General features: G+C 40.5%; 2 protein-coding genes across 3 annotated transcripts in view; both read right to left on the reverse strand.

Annotated features, from left to right (window-relative positions):
• Positions 1–2964, reverse strand: part of ANKFY1 (ankyrin repeat and FYVE domain containing 1) — a 69457-nt gene extending 66493 nt beyond the window's left edge. Inside the window, exon 1 of the mRNA XM_024980714.2 lies at positions 2935–2964. Within this exon, the coding sequence (XP_024836482.1) occupies positions 2935–2944 (10 nt within the window). The 5' untranslated portion in view covers positions 2945–2964. The remainder of the gene's footprint in view (positions 1–2934) is intronic.
• Positions 2965–8854: 5890 nt separating this feature from the next.
• UBE2G1 (ubiquitin conjugating enzyme E2 G1) overlaps positions 8855–22006 on the reverse strand; it is an 87592-nt gene continuing 74440 nt past the window's right edge. For both annotated transcript variants that reach the window (NM_001082458.1, XM_010815936.3), the window contains exons 5-6: positions 20466–20588; positions 8855–9962 (exon numbers count right to left, since the gene is read on the reverse strand). In NM_001082458.1, coding sequence (NP_001075927.1) covers positions 20502–20588 — 87 coding nt within the window. In that variant the 3' untranslated portion in view covers positions 8855–9962; positions 20466–20501. The remainder of the gene's footprint in view (positions 9963–20465; positions 20589–22006) is intronic.

Consider the following 22006-nt stretch of genomic DNA (forward strand, 5'->3'; position numbering starts at 1 on the left):
CTGGTAAATGACACTCAATAATTTATCCATTCCTTCAACCACAGGCATGATTCTAAGTTGGGAAGTACAGCAGTGAACAAAATAGAAAAAGTCTCTGCCCTTGTGGGGCGTCATATTCCAGCAAGGGAATTAAAAGACAAACAAAATCTAGGGACTATCTCTAAAGAGGTGAGAACTGAACAGACACCTGAGTGAATACAAGTCGACTGGCTATATGGAGAAACTGAGGAAGACTGTTTGTGGCCAAGGGAACTGCAGGACAAAGATACTGCAGTTGAAGCATGCTGGGAATGTACGAAGATTAGCGAGGACATTAGTGTGGCAAAATCTTCGTGAATAAGGTAACAGTGTTAACCAGCAGTCAGACTCTGTTGGGACCTGAAGGTCACTGGAAGGCTTTGGAATAAGATCGCTGAGAGCCACAGAAGTGGGGAGGGCATGGAGAAGGTAGGTGTACTGCAAAGAATGAGACAGACATGATCTGATTTATGTTTTAAAGGGAACCCTGGAAACAGTATAAATAGGTTGTGGGGAAGCAAAATGAGGGAGAAAAAGTAAAAGCAGGAAGACCAAGTTGGAGGGACTTTTCCAAGTGATGAAGGACACTTCAATTAGCAGGATAGCTTCAGGGAAGTAGAGTGGAAATTGAAATTAATTTTAGGACTTTACTTAAATATATACAGTCAAAGCAATATCCATGGATGGATGGAAGGAAAGAAGCTTGGTTTCCACACAAGTCCCACTAAGAAGTTACTGTATAAGTCAGTCTAGGCAGGTTGTGTTTACTATTGCTAAGTGCCATTTCCCACAGGCTCACACACTTGCATCACCAAAGGAAAACCATTATCAGGGAGGTTCCCACAGAGTGTGCTTACAGAGCATCCAGTTGTTACATGACACGGATTTTTTGCTATTTGCTTATATGTAAATGAGTGTTTCTAAACAAGCATAGCCAGCTGGATAAATTCTGATTGAAGTACAAGCAGCATTAAACAAGTTAACACCCAGGCAAAACACTGTCCAGCTAATCTTTCCTTCCTGAACATAACAAGCACCCTCAGTTTAATGAGGTAACTGGATTAGAATGATCCACTCAGAATCTTCCCAAAATTTGCGACATTGTTTCCAAAAAGCTTAAATCAGAACACAGAGGAGGAAACTGGAACACAGAAAAGACGATAAAAACTGTCAAGTCAGAACCTCCTGACTACGCTTACCTATCTGTACTCCCTTGCCAATTTAACCCTGAAAGGATGCTTTGTTTAAGGTGTGTTCTCCAGGAGCTGGATGTCTCTCAAGGTTACCCTAATACAAATCTCAAGGCACCTGCAGGATTATGGACCAGCATATTCTGCTAGTAGGAGCTCCTCAAGCTGGAATCAGACTGGCAGACACAGCAGGTGCTCAGGAAAACTGCTGAATGAAAACCCAGCTGCTCTCTACAACTTCAATCTCAGTAATGTACTCCCAAAACATTCAACTTCTCTAACTGATGTAAAGGTGCTGGACAATGTCACCCCACCTAAAGCCTTCCTGAACCTTTCCACTCCAATTCACTGCTCTGGGCAACAAGCTCCATTGTGCTGGCTGCCCGCTGTGTTAAAACAATATTAAACAACACTCTGATTTATCCAAAAAACTAGCTTCAGGGGATACCTTAGCTTTCTTTCTATTCCTCTTAATCCTCCTCTGTTTTCATACAATATTTATCTGATGTTTCCCCCACAGCGGGTATAGCTTGGCAGAAAGAGCAGACCAACAGTGGGTACTGGTCCTGGGTATCTCTAGAACTCTGGCCTCAATTCCTTTATCTATAAAGTGCAAATGACACCCATGTCAGACCTCCTTCACAAGGCTGTTGCCAAGTCTAATCAAATGAGAAAAGCTGCAAACTGTCAGGTGCTGCCCAAAGAGAAAATTCAAGTAAAGATGGGTTCAGACAAAGCTTAGCTCAAAATCAATAGGCGAGGCGGGAGCACCAGCCTATTGCATCCAAACGCAATCATTTAGTCGAAGAAGCAGTGTTTTCCTCCAATAATGGGGTGAACACGAGAAGCACACTAGCCAGGTCCGACAGCATCACTTTAGGGTCCCTGGCAGGTAACTCCCATCTCTGGGTCTTCTTTCCCCCAACCTGTACAAGGCTTTGACAATGAAGGATTCTAATACTGCTACGTTAAGGCAGACAGAATGGGAGAAGCCAAACTGCCTTTACCTGCAGTGTCATAAAGAAAGCGCCAGAAAGCAGCAAACAGTAAGGATAGGACTGAGAGGCAAAGGAGCCGAGGTCTGGTTTAGCACATCTTTTAGGAGCAGTGTGACCTTGGCCAACTACTCTAACTAGCAAACCTCCTCCTCCTGTCCACATCTCTAAACCTGGGGAAAGAACCCCAGCCGACCCGAATCTCTTGGAGCTGCTGGGAAGCCCAGAGCCTACAGCGCCCGCCCGTCTGGCGCGTCGGCCAGTGACAGCCCTGGCTCACCCCGACCCTCACCCCGGGAAGAGTCCCAGGCTCTTCCGCAGGCAAGGGATATACCCCTTCCGGATGTGGGACCTGCCAGGACAGCAGTTTCGATTTCTTAAGGAGAAGTGTTACTTCCCCAGCCGTCCCAGCGCCGCTGGTAATCAAAGGAGCCTCCCCGGCGGCCCTGGGGATCCCAGCAGCTGCACTCAGTCCCGGCACGCGACCTAGTGACCGGCTCTGGACCCCGCAGCGGTCCCCTGGGGTCGGAGACGCCGGGAGGGGCGTTGCCATAGGAATAGCGCTCGAGACCCCCGCCCCAGGCGCCCGGCAGAGGCTGGACAGGAAGGCTCGCGAGACCCGCTGTGCCCCATGCGACCATGCCCGGTCGTTCCCGCTCAGGGCTGCTTGGCCCAGCCAGCAGCGCCCCCAAAGCTCCGCGCCTTCCCGCGCGGCTCCACAAAAAACCTACCTTCCGCCATGTCGGGCCCGGCCCTGCCTCAGCCTCGCGAGATGTGCACCGCTCAACTGGAGCGGCGCATAACGAAGGCCCTCAAGTCTCGCGAGAGTCATGGAGGCCAGACAGAGGGAGGAGTCGAGACGAGGTAAGAGCAGTGAATGAAAGTAGAGGGGGTAGTTGGATACCCGAGGAACTGAAATTCTGGCTTTCTGCTCCTAGTGGTTTCGAGGCTCTGGACTATCACATCCTGACTAGGCTCTATCATATTCCACGCCCTAGGGAGGGGACTGAAAAGGATGAGCGCAGCGAGCACTGCTGTTCCTTTGGGAAAATATGGCAGTGAGAGGGTCGAGAAAGGGGTTTTCTTTGGTTTTAGGTTTGTAAAGATGTGAGAGGCTGAGAGAAAAGAGCCAAAGGAGACGGAAAGGCTAATGAAGTTCAAGGTCCTTGGGGAGGCAGGATGCCCTGCAGGAATTTAGGGGAAGTGATGCACTGTAGATTTCAGGCAAGTCACTGTTTTCTACCAAGACATCAGGATACAAGAATGTGCTTGCGGATACATGTGAAAGAGGGAAGAGATAAGGAGATTGCTTGATGCCATCAATTTTATGGTTGAAATTCTTAGGCAAGAGAACCAAAAAAGAGTGAAGAAAAAGAAGTTGGAAGGCCTGGTTTCAGGCCTTTCAGAACTCAAGACACCTGTCTGCAGAAACAGAGAATAAGGGGGAAAGGGGGAGGATTTGAAGATAAATTTTAGGTGCTGCTTAGGTTAAGCATTACTGGGTGTGAGATGGAATGGAGAAGGAATTTGCAAACAATAGTCATGGGGTTAAATTTTTGAGGAAGGAGGAGGAATTCTGGATGAGGGATAGATACCAAGGCAATGAAAGGGGAGAGGGTATTGAAATGTGTAAGAATAGTGGTGTGCTCAGGGAAATGGTGTCCTCGTTGTGACAAGAGACTGAAGATGTGGGAGGAGGAATGGACAGGGAGGTTTGTAGAGCTGTATTGAGCAAGCAGCGCTTAGACTAAGGAGGGCAGGGCAATACTTGCCAGACCCAACAGAGGTGCCATAGCTCAGTGCTTCCATGTCAAGAATGGTGAGCCCTTGGGGCCATTAGGGTAGCCAGGCAGAGGCAGCCCCATCTGTTATCCTATGCTGCTAAGACACTTCAGTCGTGTCCAACTCTGTGCGACCCCATAGACGGCAGCCCACCAGGCTCCCCCGTCCCTGGGATTCTCCAAGCAAGAACACTGGAGTGGGTTACCATTTCCTTCTCCAATGCATGAAAGTGAAGTCGCTCAGTTGTGTCTGACCCTCAACGACCCCATGGACTGCAACCCACCAGGCTCCTCCATCCATGGGATTTTCCAGGCAGGAGTACTGGAGTCGGGTGCCATTGCCTTCTCCGTTATCCTATGAGTGCCCTACAAATATATTCTAGGTCATAACCTAAAAGTGGTCAGGAAGTAATGCCATAGCTGATGGCTGGGTTTGTATCATACGATTTATTTTTGCCCCTTCACCAGCACTAGCCTAGTGTCTGGCATACAGCAGGTGCTCAAAATATTTGATGAGCTGTTGCTGTGAGCTATACCAGGAGTCAGGAGAACTGGGTTCAGACTTGGCTTTGTTGCTGATTTGTAGTGTTGATCATGGGCAAATCTCTGCAAGGTGTAGGCTGTTTCATCAGATTCTCCATCGATTTCAAGAGGGAGTTTGACTAGGGGGATCTTGACCTCCTTTTAGAATCTGATGAAAACCAGGGATCCTCTGCTTTAGAGTAGTACACATGTAGGAGTAAACAAATTTTGCTTGGACTAGATGCCCACAGTCAAACAAGAACTCTTCTTAAGGGATTTAACCAACTCAAGGGCTTTACTACCTTATCACAGCCTAACTTCAAGAAACCCTCTAACAGAAGTGAAAGCACTCTAAGTGATGTCTGTAATATTAATACAGCCCTGTCTGGGCCCTTGTCTTTTGAGTAGACTTACTGGCATAAAAACAACCTGTGAAACTAAACATCTGGAGTACTCAGCGAATTACACCCTACAGGCTTGGATGGAGCTACATTAGATGTGATCTAAAATATAGACAGGGTTCATTTTGGACCTAATTCACATCTTGTTGTCTGATATAGAGGAACACTGTGTGGAGTTGTCTCCGACAGGGAGCATGAAGTGCAGGAATAGTTAAATGCTGCCTGCCTTAAGAGCATAGGGGAACAGACTCTTTCTAGGGAGGCAGCGTCATTTCATGGTAGAACGGGAGGGAGGCAATCACGAGGCTGGTAGTCCCATGGATTGGGTTCAAGTACTAGCCTCAACACATTAACTCTCTGTGTGACCTTGGAAAAATTGTTCCTGAGCTAAGAGGTAAAGCACCCAGTAAGGGAGTTCGTGAAACTGAATCCCGGCCATGAAACTTACTTGCTCCAGTCTTGATAAATTACTCTGAACCTGTTTATACCTGTGGACCCTTCTAAGGATTTGACTAGATCCTTTACAAAAAGAATATCTAGCACAAGCCTGCCACAAAGTGGAGGCTCAGTGAACAGGAACTTGACTTCTGGTGCTCATTAGGAATAAGGAGAGGTTACCATGCTACTACAGTTCCTTACATACACAGTACTATTATAGTTGTTCCTAATGGAGACTGCTGGTAAGGGAAAACCAAGTACCTGTCTGTGACCTGTGCAGCTCCTGTGTCCAAGCTGTGTCTGGCTGCCTTTTGTGAAAGCCCTTCCCTTCACCTTCAGTTTATTTCACTTATGTGAATAGGTTTCAAACTCCTTCTTAATCGTTTCAGTGCAGCCCAGTGGGGTGTGCAGACTCAGTGGAACGAGAAGCCTTGTCCCACCTTGGCAGCCAGGTTACACCATCTGAAACTGAGCAACCAAAAATTCCTTATCCTGGAAATACTTAGCTGTGAGAATTGAATCCTGTTGAGGTTTGCAGTCCTCCAGAAAATTAAAATTTTTAATTTGGTGACGTGTTACCAACTCTAGAGAGAGATGGAAAATCAACAAGTCCTTCCTCAAACTTGCACACAGTAGGCATAGTCAAGAACCGGTTCATCTGCATTGGAAATGGCATCCAAATAAAACTCTTGCTATATACCTTGAATAGATCATTATGCTTAAAACTGACATTTAAAGTTTAGGAATATCATCTAGACCTTTCTATAACAGTTTTATTTCAAATATACTTTTCAGAAAAATTAAAACTAAAAAATGAGCCACCATTTTCCCCAAACTTCCCTCAAGGACGATTTTCTTCTTGTGATTAAGAGATCTGGCTCCTTGTTCTTTTCTGAAGAGGCCTTTAAACCACTGGCAACTTCTATCAAGAGAGACAAACTTTCAACACCTCCAAACCCATACAAACTATATTTAAGGATGCAGGGTAAAAAGCTGAATATTCAAATCCTGAATCCTGTTGGAGTTTGCAATCCTTCAGAAAAAAATTTTAATTTGGAAAAATTAAGGGGAAAAAAGTACACAGGTCTTGCCTCATTTGCCACTAACTTACTGATTCTGGGCATATATCAGGGTCAGGTTCGCCCATCTGTTTAGAGAAGGGAAGGTGGTGACTGAGACCTCTGGGTCTCTTCTAGTTCACTCACATCTGAGTCTGGGTTCTTTACCTTTTAGCTTATCTTCATGGTACAACCAGTTTAGGCTACAGACAAAATCCCCAGTAATGCTCTAACAGGTGCTCATTTTATTTTACATAAGGTTCTAAATCAGCATGCATGAAATTCTGATGAAGAATGGTTGGCTGGCCTCATACTGGAAATTTTAAGACTATTATATGAGATTGGAAGTCAAGTGAACTTCCTATCCTCTGGTTCCTTCTTTAAATGAAGTTTTAAAAATTAGTTATCAAGATTCCCCAGTGGACCCTTTGGTATCATGTGCTGTTTATATAGAAAGAATACCATAACTTACTTTGGAGACCTACATCCTAAAACCAAAACAGCTCATGATACAGCCTCTAAGTCATCATTTATTGATTCATAGAGCACCCATCACATGATCCAGGTGCTTTACATACAGTAAACATCACAACAGAACTCTCATATAAATACAATCAACAAATTACAGGAAAAAAAAAAACTGGAATGAAGCAACATTAGGTCAAATTTCAAAGATGCTGAGAAGTGGCAGTACACAAAAGGTAATTCCACCAACTGGAGACCAGATGGGCAAAGATACACAGGCATGACAATCCCAAATGGGCAGATTTGTAGAGGGTGAATGAGCATATAAAATTTCACAACCAAGAATGAAGGCCATTAAAGATACTATGACACCCAAGTGATCACAGAACTAGTCGAAAAACCTCACAAAGATATTACCTTGTAATGACACGGAAACCAACCTCATTTGGATTTTAAGCTCACCAGAAGAGGCCAGAAAGCCACGGAAATAGTCCATCTCATTATGAGCCCAGACTGAAATCGATAAGCCTTTACAAGAAATTGGAGTAAATTTAGGAAACAGCCAACAGTTCTACAATCCTTAAGACTATACAGGTGTTGTTGATAGTTGGCACGTGGTCAGGGAGAAAAATCCTTTCCCTAAAGCAGAGGACTCACCTCACACAAATGATGAGGCATTGCTGGGACAAAAGCCACCAGAATTAGTGTCACCTGAGTGTGGTTTAATATCAAATGTAGAGCCATTTAGATTCACACTGTCAGATGAACACTGGGAAAGGCACAGATGACACCTCTGACAGAGGAAGCCGAAACATCTCTCGAGGTTTGTGTTTCCATATGTAGCATGGTCAGGGCACCAGGTGGTAAAGGGCATCAAGAGGTTTGCTCATTTCTGGCTCTCCAACTCCCCAAGATCTAGCCCTAAAAAACACACAATCACACCAAAGTAACTGCATTAAAGTGGCACTTAAGAGTTTAAGAATAGTTGTCCCTGAGTTACTTGGTCCTTTGCTCCTCCCTGAAGAGTCAAATCCCAGGTTTTAACTCAAGAGATTGCTAGGAGAATTACAGCCACAAGAGAGCAAAACTCAGACTCCATCTTGCCACAAACCACCATCACGTGGACAATTTAAGAATAAAAGGGATGGCATTCAAAGTCCCAGGTAAGTATGCAGTACTGGTGCTTTGGGGAAACAGTGCTGACAGAGTCTTTGAAAAAGTAAAGTCACACACACAAAAAAAGTAAAGTCACAAGCAGAGTTCTTAGAGAAAACTGGCTGCAGTGACTCAAAACAGTTTCACATTCAGCCATCATACATTTACAGGCTTTTTGTTTGTTTTTTAATGCTTCAGAGTGAAGAAGAGGCTGAGATTTAGAAAAATCACTCTCTACTCTGACTACATCCTTAATTATTTCACTTTAAAAAAGACACGCAAAGTTTGTAAAGGACTGGCTACTTGCAGGAATCCTTTCATTCTGTCAAAAAATTTCTCCAAACCCCACAAAGCAGAGATGTACCAGTTCTCACTGATTCTCAACAGTTAAACACCATGTCTCATCAGGTACTGTCTCAAGTTCTGCCCCTTCTATGCCAGACACTGTCCCAGTCCCAACTTTATACCAAACACAGAAACCTGGGCCTGCCTTTAACACTGCACATGCTTATTTTACCACTTCCTGAAAACTGTTTTAGAAAACTTATAGTATGAAATATATTTATGCTCAAACAGTAAGAAAAACCCAAGTGGACTATGTCAGTGACAGAATCTATATGTCAAACAGCAAAGCATTTATAGCCCTGTAATGCTTTGAGATTCATATAAGAATCCATAGAGAGTCCAATATATATACTGATGGCCGTGTGATTTTCAAGTATTAAGTTTGTTTGCATAAGGAATCAACCTGAGATTTTTCTAAACTGCACTTCTCTGACACTCATTATTATAACCTTCATTCAATACAATAAAAGCCAACAACTTGACAAATTATTGGAAAAAAATTATATTTTGGAAGAACTCACTACATAAGGTGACAGAATTCCAAAATCAAATTACATGAAAATATACATCGCAATTTCTTTGTACAATAGGTGAGAAAATTCTGCAGTATTAGAATAGAGGCAAAGAAATATGAAGGGCTAAGGGGAAGGGTACGAGGGTAAACAGCATTTTTAATAGCAAACCCAGAAGTTAAGTAGAAAGCCTGTAGCTGTGCATGCTTTATTCATCCAACCTTCACATTAGGTAACTGAGGGCAAAAATAAAACCAAATCAGAGTTTTGTGTTGGGAGTAAATTGCAATCATTTTAAATCTGAATTGAATCCAGAACTAACTCTTTTTAGTTCCTAGGGATAATGACTGAATTCAAGAGCTCTCAACGACAAGAAAATGTTATTGCTGTATCCAATCTGAGAGATGGGTGCAGGTACAATACAAAAGGGACAAAGCACCTAGTGATGACCGCTCCTCTGAAGTCATCATTAAAAATCAAGTAGTTGCTTATTGAGTACTTCGGTATTTGAACTAAATGATTTGAAAACTTCCTGGCAGACACAAGAGATAAAAGTAAAGGGGAGTGTGTCAAAACAAAGAAGATACAAAAGTTTAGTAAGTGGAAAGAGTTTAATGAAGCCTCAATGGTTTAAAGGAAATTAAATGGAAACTTTTAATCCTAATTGCTTTTTATCTGACATGCTTTAAGGAGTCTTTTAAAACTGATAAGAAACAATGAATAAGGAAAGAAAACCTGCTAAAATTTTTTAGAATTTACACGATTCTTATTCTACTACAAGAAAGCATTATTTGGTACAAGGTGTATTTGTGGATGTACATGAACAGTATATATATTATCCGGATCATGTTGTGCTATGTACAGGTCTTTACAATTCTTCCTGAAGGTTAAAACAGTTCATTAGAATTCAAAATGCGTAATCATCTGTAAGTTGGCACTTGTTAGGCTCTTGTCAGCATTGATACTGGCATGTTTTATTGCAGACCAGTTCCAGCCAGTGTTTGCCAACTTGTTACAACAGAAGTCCAGCAATAGGTGGGTAGAGTGCAGGAAAAACAGTGCCATGTTTCTCAATTGGAGACCTACAAGAAAGCAAACAGCATTATATAGTGAATTTAAAAGTTACAGAAGGATTAATTGATTAGCAATTTTTATTTGTATTCCACTTCTTGGGAAACAAATTCTTCATTTCACTTTAAGCTCACTTTTGCCCACGTCCAATATGGTAGCCACATCCAACCATTTCATTTTAAATTCAAATAATAGTTCATAAAGTTTTAAATTTAGTTCCTCAGTAACACTACCCACATATCAAGTGCTCAGTGTGCCTAGTGACTACCATACTGGATACTGCAAATATAGATTATATCCACCAGTGAAGAAAGTTGTATCACACAGACTTAACTTAGAGACTTCTCTAAGTTCAGCCCAAACCTATTTTATCCATCCAGGCTCCAACAAATGATCTTCTCTCCCAATTAGAGTTTTCTATTGTTTTGTATCTGCTGATCTCCTGTCTTCAATTAGACTAGAAGAACCACAGCTAAATAAAAACATCCGTCACCTTATGGAGTGCTTATTATGTGCCAAGCAGTATACAAAGTGCCTTAAAAACTCATCTCATGTAATGCTCATAATTACCATATAAAGGGGTTTCCCCCATTTTACAGAGAAAAGAAAGACAAGGTCAAAGAGCTAATAAATGGCAGAGTTTTCTGTTCAAAAGGTTAACAAAACACTTGTTTCAGTTAAAAAAAAAAATCTAGTGAAATGATTAAACTTTTTAGAGCTTTTATTATATGAATGTGTCCTTTGAAATATGTAAGGGGAGCACAAGAAAGGGGCAAGGGAGAAAAATGCCTATTAGTGTTACATCAGATCAACTGCTTCGAAACTCGGGAGTCTGTATCACCTGCCAAGCCATTGTTGGTCACAAGAAGACTCATACATAATAACTAGGAATCCAAGGGATATAATTTTAAACTCCTAACAAAGAAGCCAAATGTACTTATTAGAGCCAGCATGGCAAATATTTAACTTATACCAGACATGGGAAAAGTTCAATGTGTCTTCTAAATCCCCAAATGAAGTTATCAATATTACAGTCACCCAAATTCAACCATACCAAAGCTCTGCAGTGGGCAGGAAGAAAACTGTGGGATATTTATGGTCAAACATGTGCCTGTTTCTAGAATCTAGACTACCTCCTAAGACAGCTCTTGAGAAGTAGAATGACTGCTAAATTTCTCCCCAAAGGGCTCGTAGCAACCAATGTAAATGATCCCCAGCAAAGCTCTGAATCCACCAAACCTTTCACCAGCACCAGGTTCTATCCTTTGCACACAGATACACATATATGTACATATTTTATTAGAAAATCTAAAGGCACAGACTGATCCTCAAGAAAAATTGTAATGAATAGGATTGTAATTCCAGGTTATGTTACTTAAAATGTTTTTCCAAAGACTACATACCACACTCAAATTAATCCCTGGTCAGTTAACTTCTCAGGGCTGAAAAAGAACTGGGTATAGAACTTAGGCATTCAGTAATCACTCTCTTATGTTATGAACAAGAAATTTCAGGGCCACAAAACAATCATTTAAAAACCATTTCCAGGTGAGGTTTTAAAGAAAAATACCCCAGAGAAGACTGACTACAGAAACTCATTAATTATCTAATATCAGACATTCAAGCCTTTTAATAGTGAGGAACCAGCTTTAAATAGCTTTAGCGTCTTGCAGGCAGAGAAAAAAAAAATCTATTTCCCCTCCTTTGAATAAAATATATTCTAAACAGAAAAAAAGCCTTGGTACAGCAAAAGCAAGTTTGCTGTTCTTTGCTCTAGAAAGAAAAATTCTAGAAGCTGAATTTACCTAATACTCAAATAAATGGTGTTGATCTAAAATAGTCATTTTACATATATAAGATATACATATATCCTATTTACATATATAGGATATATATACATATATATATGTATGTAGATTTACATATATAGGATATATATATATCCTATTTCTGGTTTAAAATCTGTGTGGTGGTGTTAAAAATCACACTGTTTTCATATCAACTTTATGAAATAAGTATCTGTTTTTTGCCTTAAACCTAAGTCTTAACTATTCCTGATTCCTAACCTACAAATCTGGAGATGGTTTAGCTTCAAAGTGTCTTATTCCATTTATTTCTAAAACTAGAATCATATCATTAATTTTCCAAGTGGCTACACATTTTAATCTTTAAGAAGGCCTAAAAAATAAAAAGCAGACAAGCATGCTTTAAAAAAAACAACACACACAAAAAACACTTTTTGATGTTAAAAGGCAATAATGAAAGTAATTTCTCACTCAAGGGTAAGTGTCCCAATAATCTCAACCATTCTTAAGTGAAACCAGTCCATAAGTTAAATAGGTTTATATCAGGGCATTACCTTTCTTCCAAAAGTTCCAATTCATTCTACACTGCCACCAAGTGTGGTGGCACTAAACAACTCTCCCCCATCACCAACCCATCCTTCTCCCCCAAACTGAACTATTCTTATTCTTTCCTTTATGTTATCCACTTTGGACCATTCACACATTTCCTTTCTGAGGTCTAACAGCTCACTCTCCTAGCTCTTCTCCTGGTGACGAACCAGCCCACGTATTTCTGTCCCCAGCGTCTGAAGGATGCTGTCCTTGGCCCTAGTAAGTACTGCTCTCTGTACCAAATGAATGGACATCTCTACTCTGGAGACTTCTAATCTCACTCACAGCCCTACGTTTAACCTCTATCTTAACCATTCAGTACTAGGCATGTGCTGACTTAAAGCCATGCTCTGCTATTACTCCCACTAAAGCTTTCCATGTGGTTTAACATTCCTGTGCCTGGTCTAACTGGCCAGGTGAACAGTTCTTTATTGGCCTGGATAGTATCTATGGTACTCTGGAGAACCCCTTCTTTCCCAAGAGAATAGTGCCTTTGGAAATATTCATTAAATAAGAAATGAAATGAGTTCAAGGTGTGCTGTTCTTGGTGTTACTTCTCATTCCAAGATATAAATCTTAAACCTTAATAACATGCAACTGTTAAAAGGGAAGCAGATATATATTACTGACAATTGATATTAATAAAATATCAAAAGACAACATTAACCAGAAAGCTCAGAGTGGACACAATGTATACATGTATGCTATAGACACAGACAAAATCACACTTGTATGTACATGGGTGTTGGGGTAGATTAGATTTCTGAAAGATTAAGCATGGTTACTTCTGAGAACTGGTGGGCTGAGATGGGAAAGAGGTTTACTTTTCCTTACATATAGCTGCAGCTCTAAAGGTAGCAGTCAGATTCAGAGGAAACCAAGAGACAGCCATGATATTTATGGGTAAGAGAAGATGTTTCTAGAAGGGAGATCAATAGTCAATTCAGTTCAAATGCTACAGAAATTAAAAAACCAAAACTAAGGGACTTTCCTAGAGGTCCAATGGTTAAGACTCCATGCTTCCACTGCATTCCTGGTTGGGGAACTAAACCCCTCATGCCACAGGCAAAAAACAAACAACAAAAATACCCTCATCAAAACTGAAATTAAGCCTTTGAATGTGGCAAACAGGCAGCCCCTGGTCTCCTTACTACTTTAGTATTCTATGGAGAAGGAAGGTGAGCATAACATGCTGCAAGACTGACAGTTAAAAAAACAAGGCAAAGTCCTTTTGTTTCCCAGGTCCCTCTCTTCCTCCCTAAAGTACTACTGCAAAATTTAAGAATTTTATGTATTTCTTCTAGTCCTTTCTTTTTAAAAAACTTTCATTCTGTCAGATAACTACAACAGAATGGTGGGTTTTACTTATATATAAATGGTATCATTCTTTTTTCTTGTTATCACATTGCTTCTCCTATTCAAGACTGTTAACTATGTGATTACATATAACTAAGTCTACATTATATATTTTCGTTGATTAACAATATTGTAACTGATATTAATAATAACTGATTACTTCTGATGGGGCTTTTAAAAATTACACACAGTATTATAAGCAATATCTTTGTATCATGTCTCTTTGTATACATGTGCTAGAGTTTCTCTTAACCTATACACCTAAATTGCAGGATATGTGTTTTCAAATTGACTGCTGCTGCTGCTGCTAAGTCGCTTCAGTCGTGTCCGACTCTGCGACCCCAGAGACGGCAGCCCACCAGGCTCCCCCGTCCCTGGGATTCTCCAGGCAAGAACACTGACTAGGTATTACCAAATCACTCTCCAGTGTTGACAGAACAGCCTCACATGCCAGGAAGGAGTTCAAGTATATACCATTTCCTGAAATCCTCACCAACACCTGGGTTTCTTGGACATTTTGATTTTGACAGCCTGATGAATTTGATGTCATCCCCTGCAGCTTTGTATTTCTGCTTATAAATGCAGCTGAGTTACTTGTGGCATGCATAACAACTATCAGCTTTCTTTTGCTTCTTTATCTATTCATATCATTTTACTTTGTGCTGATATTCTCATTGATTTTCAAAATTTTGTTGTAGACAGTAGATAGAAATCCTAAATATTAGATTAGAGAAATATTTTCCCAGTTTGCCACTTATTTTTATTTCTTTTGTCTTGTCATAATATTTAAGTTTTGGGTTTTGATGTAGCCAAATTTATCATTTTTCCCTTTTATGGGTGTTATTTGTGCCTAATAAATCCTTCTCTACTTTGATATTCTCCTGTATTTTGTTTTAGTAGTTTTGTTTTTCATATCTGTCTTATGTTTTAAAACTTACTGGAGACAGTTTAGCCTCCTCCCTTTCTCAGTCAGCAAGACCACTACAGATCACCTGTATCATTGGCAGTGAGATGGGTGTGTCCTGAAGCCCACTGAGGAGAGTTTTCACTTTTCTTCATAATCTTATTGTAGCAAAGGCGATAAGAAAGGCTCAGCATTTCAGGAGCCTTAATTTTTAAGGAGATATGGGTGAGATGTGGAGGCCAATCCTTAAATGATCCAAATAGGAAACCCATCAAGGGTGTGGTCCTATTGAGATAACCACATACTGTGAATGTGGTCTCAAATAAGCAGGGGAGAGAAGACGGCTGCTTAGGACCAACAGAAGCCATATACAGATCCATTTGTACTTCTACTTGTGAGCCAATGACTCTAGATTCACATGTACACATATGCAACTAGGTAAAGCAGTGAGTCTTCTGTCCTGCTGTCTTGGGTACAGTTCAGTTCAGCTCAATTGCTCAGTTGTGTCTGACTCTTTGCAACCCCGTGGACTGCAGCACGCCAGGCTTCCCTGTCCATCACCAACTCCTGGAGTTTACTCAAACTCACGTCCATTGAGTTGGTGACGCCATGCAACCGTCTCATCCTCTGTCGCCCCCTTCTCCTCCCGCCTTCAATCTTTCCCAGCATCAGGGTCTTTTCAAATGAGTCAGTTCTTCGCGTCAGGTGACCAAAGTATTGGAGTTTCAGCTTCAGCATCAGTCCTTACTCTCAAGAATCTTCTCCAACACCATGGTTCAAAACCATCAATTCTTTGTGCTCAGTTTTCTTTATAGTCCCAACTATCACATCCATACATGACCACTGGAAAAACCATAGATTTTGACTAGATGGACCTTTGTTGGCAAAGTAATGTCTCTGCTTTTTAATATGCTGTCTAGGTTGGTAATAACTTTTCTTCCAAGGAGCAAGCGTCTTTTAATTTCATGGCTGCGGTCACCATCTACAGTGATTTTGGAGCCCAAAAAAATAAAGTCTGTCATTTTTTCCCCATCTCTTTGCCATGAAGTGATGGGACTGGATGCCACGATCCTAGTTTTCTGAATGTTGAGTTTTAAGCCAACTTTTTCACTCTCTTCTTTCACTTTCATCACGAGGCTCTTTAGTTCTTCTTTGCTTTCTGCCGTAAGTGTGGTATCATCTGCATATCTGAGGTTATTGATATTCCTCCCAGCAGTCTTGATTCCAGCTTGTGCTTCATCCAGTCCATCATTTCTCATGATGTACTCTGCATATAAGTTAAATAAGCAGGGTGACAATATACAGCCTTGACGTACTCCTTTCCCGATTTGGAACCAGACTGTTGTTCCATGTCCAGTTCTAACTGTTGCTTCTTGACCTGCATACAGATTCTCAGGAGGCAGGTCAGGTGGTCTGGTATTCCCATTTCTTTAAGAATTTTCCATAGTTTGTTGTGATCCACACAGTCAAAGGCTTTGGCATAGTCAATAAAGCAGAAGTAAATGTTTTTCTAGAACTCTCTTGCTTTTTCGACAATCCAATGGATGTTGGCAATTTGATCTCTGGTTCTTCTGCCTCTTCTACATCCATCTAGAAATTCACGGTTCACATACTGTTGAAGCCTGGCTTGGAGACTTTTGAGCATCACTTTGCTAGCGTGTAAATGAGTGCAATTGTGCAATAGTTTGAGCATTCTTTGGCATTGCCTTTCTTTGGTACTGGAATGAAAACTGACCTTTTCCAGTCCTGTGGCCACTGCTGAGTTTTCCAAATTTGCTGGCATATTGAGTGCAACACTTTTACAGCATCATCTTTTAGGATTTGAAATAGATCAACTGGAATTCCATCACCTTCACTAGCTTTGTTCATAGTAATGCTTCCTCAGGCCCACTTGACTTTGCATTCCAGGATGTCTGGCTCTAGGTGAGTGATCACACCATCATGGTTATCTGGGTCATGAAGATCTTTTTTGTATAGTTCTTCTGTGTATTGTTGCCACCTCTTCTTAATATCTTCTGCTTCTATTAGGTCCATACCATTTCTGTCCTTTATTGTGCCCATCTTTGCATGAAATATTCCCTTGGTATCTCTAGTTTTCTTGACAAGATCTCTAGTCTTTCCCATTCTATTGTTTTCCTCTTATTTCTTTGCACTGATCACCAAGGAAGGCTTTCTTATCTCTCCTTGCTTTTCTTTACAGCTCTCCATTCAAATGGGTATATCTTTCCTTTTCTCCTTTGCTTTTCGCTTCTCTTCTTTTCACAGCTATTTGTAAGGCCTCCTCAGACAACCATTTTGCCTTTTTGTATTTCTTTTTCTTGGGGATGGTCTTGATCACTGCCTCCTGTACAATGTCATGATCTCCGTCCATAGTTCTTCAGGCACTCTATCAAATCTAATCCCTTGAATCTATTTGTCACTTCCACTGTGTAAAGGTAAGGGATTTGATTTAGGTCATACCTGAACGGTCTAGTGGTTTTCCCTACCTTCTTCAATTTAAGTCTGAATTTGGCAATAAGGAGTTCATGATCTGAGCCACAGTCAGCTCCTGGTCTTGTTTTTGGTGACTGTATAGAGTTCTCCATCTTTGGATGCAAAGAATATAATCAGTCTGATTTCGGTACTGACCATCTGTCTGGTGATGTCCATGTGTAGATTCTTCTCTTGTGCTGTTGGAAGAGGGTGTTTGCCATGACCAGCGCGTTCTCTTGGCAAAACTCTATTAGCCTTTGTCCTGCTTCATTCTGTACTCCAAGGTCAAATTTGCCTGTTAGTCCAGGTATTTCTTGATTTCCTACTTTTGCATTCCAGTGCCCTATAATGAAAAGAACATCTTTTGGGGGTGTTAGTTCTAGAAGGTCTTATAGTCTTCATTGAACCGTTCAACTCAGATTCTTCAGCATTACTGTCTTGGGTTACACAATGCCTTGTGTCCTGGTCAGGTTGCCTAGGAAATAGATTCTGAGACAGGTATTTGTGTAAGGTTTACTGGGAAGTGCTTTGAAGAGCAACAGTGAGGGAAACAGATCTAAGCAGAAGATGGTGGGGGTAGCGCAGCTGAAATACAGACTTCAGGCAATCCAACACTGGAATGGCCTTTCAGATAATCCCCAAATTGAGAAAAAAGCCCAAGTCTTTGTACCAACCCATTCTTTCTCCAAACCAAACAGTCCATGGATGCAAGTGGCTTCTGAGGAAAGGGACTAACTTGGGCAAGTGATCTCTTAACTCCTAGAAAGCAAGTCAGCTATGAGTTATCAGCAGGCAACATTCCCAACAGCCTGGAGTATGATTATTTCCCTCTGGACAGGCAGTAACATCCACCACACCCAGAGACCTTATCTTCTCTTACCATCTTATTTATTTCCTGGTGAAGCCAACCAGTATACTGTGAGCTAACCTATGAAGAGGCCCATGTGACAAAACTTAGAAAGAACCCAGTCAACAGCCTGTGAGGAACAGAAACCTGCCGACAACCACATGACTGAACTTGGAAGCAGATCCACCCACAGCTGAACCCTGAGATAGATGGCTACAGTGCCAGCCAACACCTTGACTGCAGCATTATGATGACCCCAGAGCCAGAAGATTCAACGTGGACGAGATAACAGATGTTGTTTTAGGTCATTGCACGGGGTAATTTGTAAAATAGCAAGGGAATTAATACAGTCCCTCTACCCTTGATACAGAACCAAAAGACAGAATCCTTTTGCCTGGTGGTACAGAATGTGGCCATGTAGCTGATCTGTGGGAGCGGGAAGATTTTGTTTCTCCCTTTGTCCTCTTACTTCATCCTACAATAATAACTTTCTGGTGGCAGGGAAGAATCTAAGACACAGAAAGTAAAATCCATATAGGAAAAAATTAAAATTCAACTGCATTACAATTAAGCACCTCTGTTCACCCAAAGATACTATAAAGAAAGTAAACTGACAAGGATAGAAATCAATAACCTAACTGAAAAATAGGAAAGACCAGAAAAAGCACTTCACAGAGGAAGTATCCATGGTCAAACACATTATAGCATGCAACTGCATTGTAACTAGGGCAACACACATCAAGTCTGTAATGACATCTCATCTGATACTAGATCAAAAACTTTGGGGAAGGAGCTCCCTGGTGGTCCAGTGGTTAAGAATCTGCCTTCCGATTCAAGGACTGCAGGTTTGATCCCTGGTTACAGAAGATTCCACATGCCGCAGGACAACTAAGCCTGTACGCTACAACTAGAGAAAGCCCGTCCACCGCAGTGAAGACCCAAAAGAAAAAACTGGGAAAAACAAACAAGACTTTGCAGAAGTCTGATAATATCAAATGTTAAAGACAATATGGAGCAAATAGAACCCTTGTCCTTGCCAACAGGGGTATAAATAGATCCAATATTTTAAAAAATAATTTGGCATTATCTAGTTAAAGTGATGTGTATACACCTTTAACTTAATTCCACCCCTAGGTATACACCCCAGAGAAACTCTTTTAGTACATCTACAAGAAACAAGGATAGCTACATTCTCTGTAATAGTGAAAACAAAGCAAAATAGGGAAATTCCCTGGTGGTCCAGTGATTAAGACTCAGTGTTTTCACTGCCGTAGGCCCAGGTTCAATCCCTGACTGCGGAACTAAGATCCTAGGAATCAGGCAGTACAGCCAAAAACAAGAAACAGCCTCCCCCAAATAAAAACAAAACAAAAACAGAAACAAGAATAAGCAAAAACAACAATAACAAAAAACAAACAAAAACCCCACTCTAGAGAAATAATGAAATGAGAACCAAGAGTAAATTTATCTAATGAAATACTACATAACAGAGAACATGGAATATAACTGTATATAACAAAGGACAATTGCAACAATATAATGTTGAGCAACAAAGTCACAAAAGAATATGACCCAAAAAAGACATTATAATTCCACATACATTCAGCTCAAAAACATGCAATATGTTGTTTAGGAATAAAAATTGATGAAATTGTGAAGAAAAACAATGATAAACACAGAATTGGGAATATGGAAAAAGTATTGGTAGAGGAGGGGAATGTAGGAGATGTAACAGTTAATAATAAAGCTCTTTTTCTTAAAATAGGTGGCCGGTACAAAGATATATAGCATGTACTCTGACTTTTTTAGATGCTACGTTTCATAAGTAGGTTTTATCACCTCAATATTTAATTTAAAGAAAGAAAAGCCAAAGAACTTAAATATCACACATTTGGTCAATTCATCTACACCGTGTCTTCTGCTAAGCCAGATGGGTGCCTACTATCTTTGGCTCCTTGATAGACTTAAAGCAGACTTGTGGACAGATGGTATACAAGAAAAGGAAAAATTTTCCTACTGGCCCTGTAAGTAATGAGCAAAGAGATAAAGACCAATTAAAACAAGAAAGGTAGATATTTAATGGTCTTATCAATATATTATAAACTATGGTCTTTCTTTTTTTAAAAAAACTAGGAAAAACTTAAGTCAATCTTTACCATATACAGCACAGTATGAGAAAATATAAGAAATTTCAGTGCCTAGTTTAGTCAAAGATGGCAGACCAAAAGGTAAAAACAAAGAAAATGTAGCAAAAACAAAAAAATCCTCTATAATGAGAAATTTTACCAACAGTGAACTACTACCATACTAAATCAGTTTAACACGGAATATCTAGTTAAAAACAGCTAGATTTACTGAAGGAAAAAGCAAGTAGATGACACTAATCTGCTGAGAAACAGCAGATTACTGGACACTACCACTGAAAAATGAAGCCAATGTAAACAAGCAATTCAAATCCCCAAATCACACATTTTCTAAAAACACTATGTCATGTATAAAAAACGTAAAAGAGTAGGATGATTTTTTTAAATGAACTTACCCTGAAATAAGTGAAGTTACAGCTGTTGAATAAATGTCACTCAAAAGCAGTCTCTTGGCTTTTTCTTACACAGCGGGCAACTTTCCTTTTGAATTCTCCATTTCTGTCTTCCCTCCATTCTTTCTGTAAGTACAAAAGTAATAGCAAGTGATTTTATGCAAACTCCTCTTACCTCAAATACCTACTTTAATTTTGAATGTAATGCTTTGGCAATGTGAACACGTTTAAAATGTTAAACAGTTGATAAGATTGAAAACACTTTTGCAAGGCACTCTGCCAGGATACATACAAATTACTTCTATAGGCAAAGTCTCTTTGAAAAAGGAAAGGGCCCTAAAAAGCTTTAGCAATTTTGTATTACACTGAAAAGAAAGCTGCTGCTTACAAATAAGATATCCAGGCTATCTGGAGGATCACCAACTCTCTACTGGAAGCACCCAGAAAATAAAGTAGACAGAACTGTGCCTCCTATATCAAGTAGATGGGTGTAGTGCATCATATTGAGATGATACTGAGTAGTATTTCTAGTGGGGGAGGGGCCAGGACATGACAGTAACAATAACACTATTACTGCCAGGCACATGAAAAGGGAACACAAAAGAGCACAAGCATACTTTCACATGAGAAGAGAGCTGATTTGTATTTAGCATGTAAATAGCAGGAACTTCTCACTAAAATGCCCGGCCTATTTTTTTCCCTGTATCATCCATGTAGGGACAGCAAAGACTGTAGAAACCTTCAACACTTGTTCTTGCAGAGGAAGAGATCTGAACAATTTTTTCCCCTCAAAGCAAGGCACCCCAGTAAGCCAATCATTATAGTAAATGATGAGGTAAACTATAATGTGGAAATGCAGAGAGATTTGTAGATATTTGATAAAGTATTTGTGAATAAAATGTTATTGTCTCTAATTACCTCATTATCATTTCTAAGACATTTTAAGAAAGAGCAATTCCAGTAAAAAGGGGAGGTCAAAACAAAGGAGAAAAAAAATCACCTAAAAAGCACACTCAGCAGAGAGAATTAAGACTGAGAGCAAGGGGGATCAGGTAGAAAGGTATTAAAAAGATCATATGGAATTATTATTATTTGAGTGCACCATGTAGCATGTGGGATCCTAATTCTAGAACCTGTGCTCCCTGCATTGGGAGCATGAAATCTTAACCACTGGGGCCATCAGGGAAGTCCCTGGAATTACTTTTGTAAGATATAAATCCTCACGACCAAAGAAAATGGCAGTGAAGTCATCTAATAATGGGGAGAAATTTTTCCTGGAAGACCAAAGGTAGATGAAAGAACAATGAAACGTGCAGCAGAGCAGAGAAAGCAGCAGCCTAGGGAAGTCTCAGTGGGACCCCAGCCAAGAGGGAAAGGACCTACTGAAGAGAGCCCCAAAGTTAAAGTTTGGGAATGGCAGCTTGAAGCCACTAAAAAGTGGGGTTGAAAACTGAATGACAGAAAGTTTGGCCTTTCCTTCTACACACACCCCAAATTTTAATACCTTCCTAAAGTAATAATGATGATATACAGATTTTATAAAA

The sequence above is a fragment of the Bos taurus genome, chromosome 19 (assembly GCF_002263795.3).
Source record: "Bos taurus isolate L1 Dominette 01449 registration number 42190680 breed Hereford chromosome 19, ARS-UCD2.0, whole genome shotgun sequence".
Lineage (NCBI taxonomy): Eukaryota > Metazoa > Chordata > Mammalia > Artiodactyla > Bovidae > Bos > Bos taurus.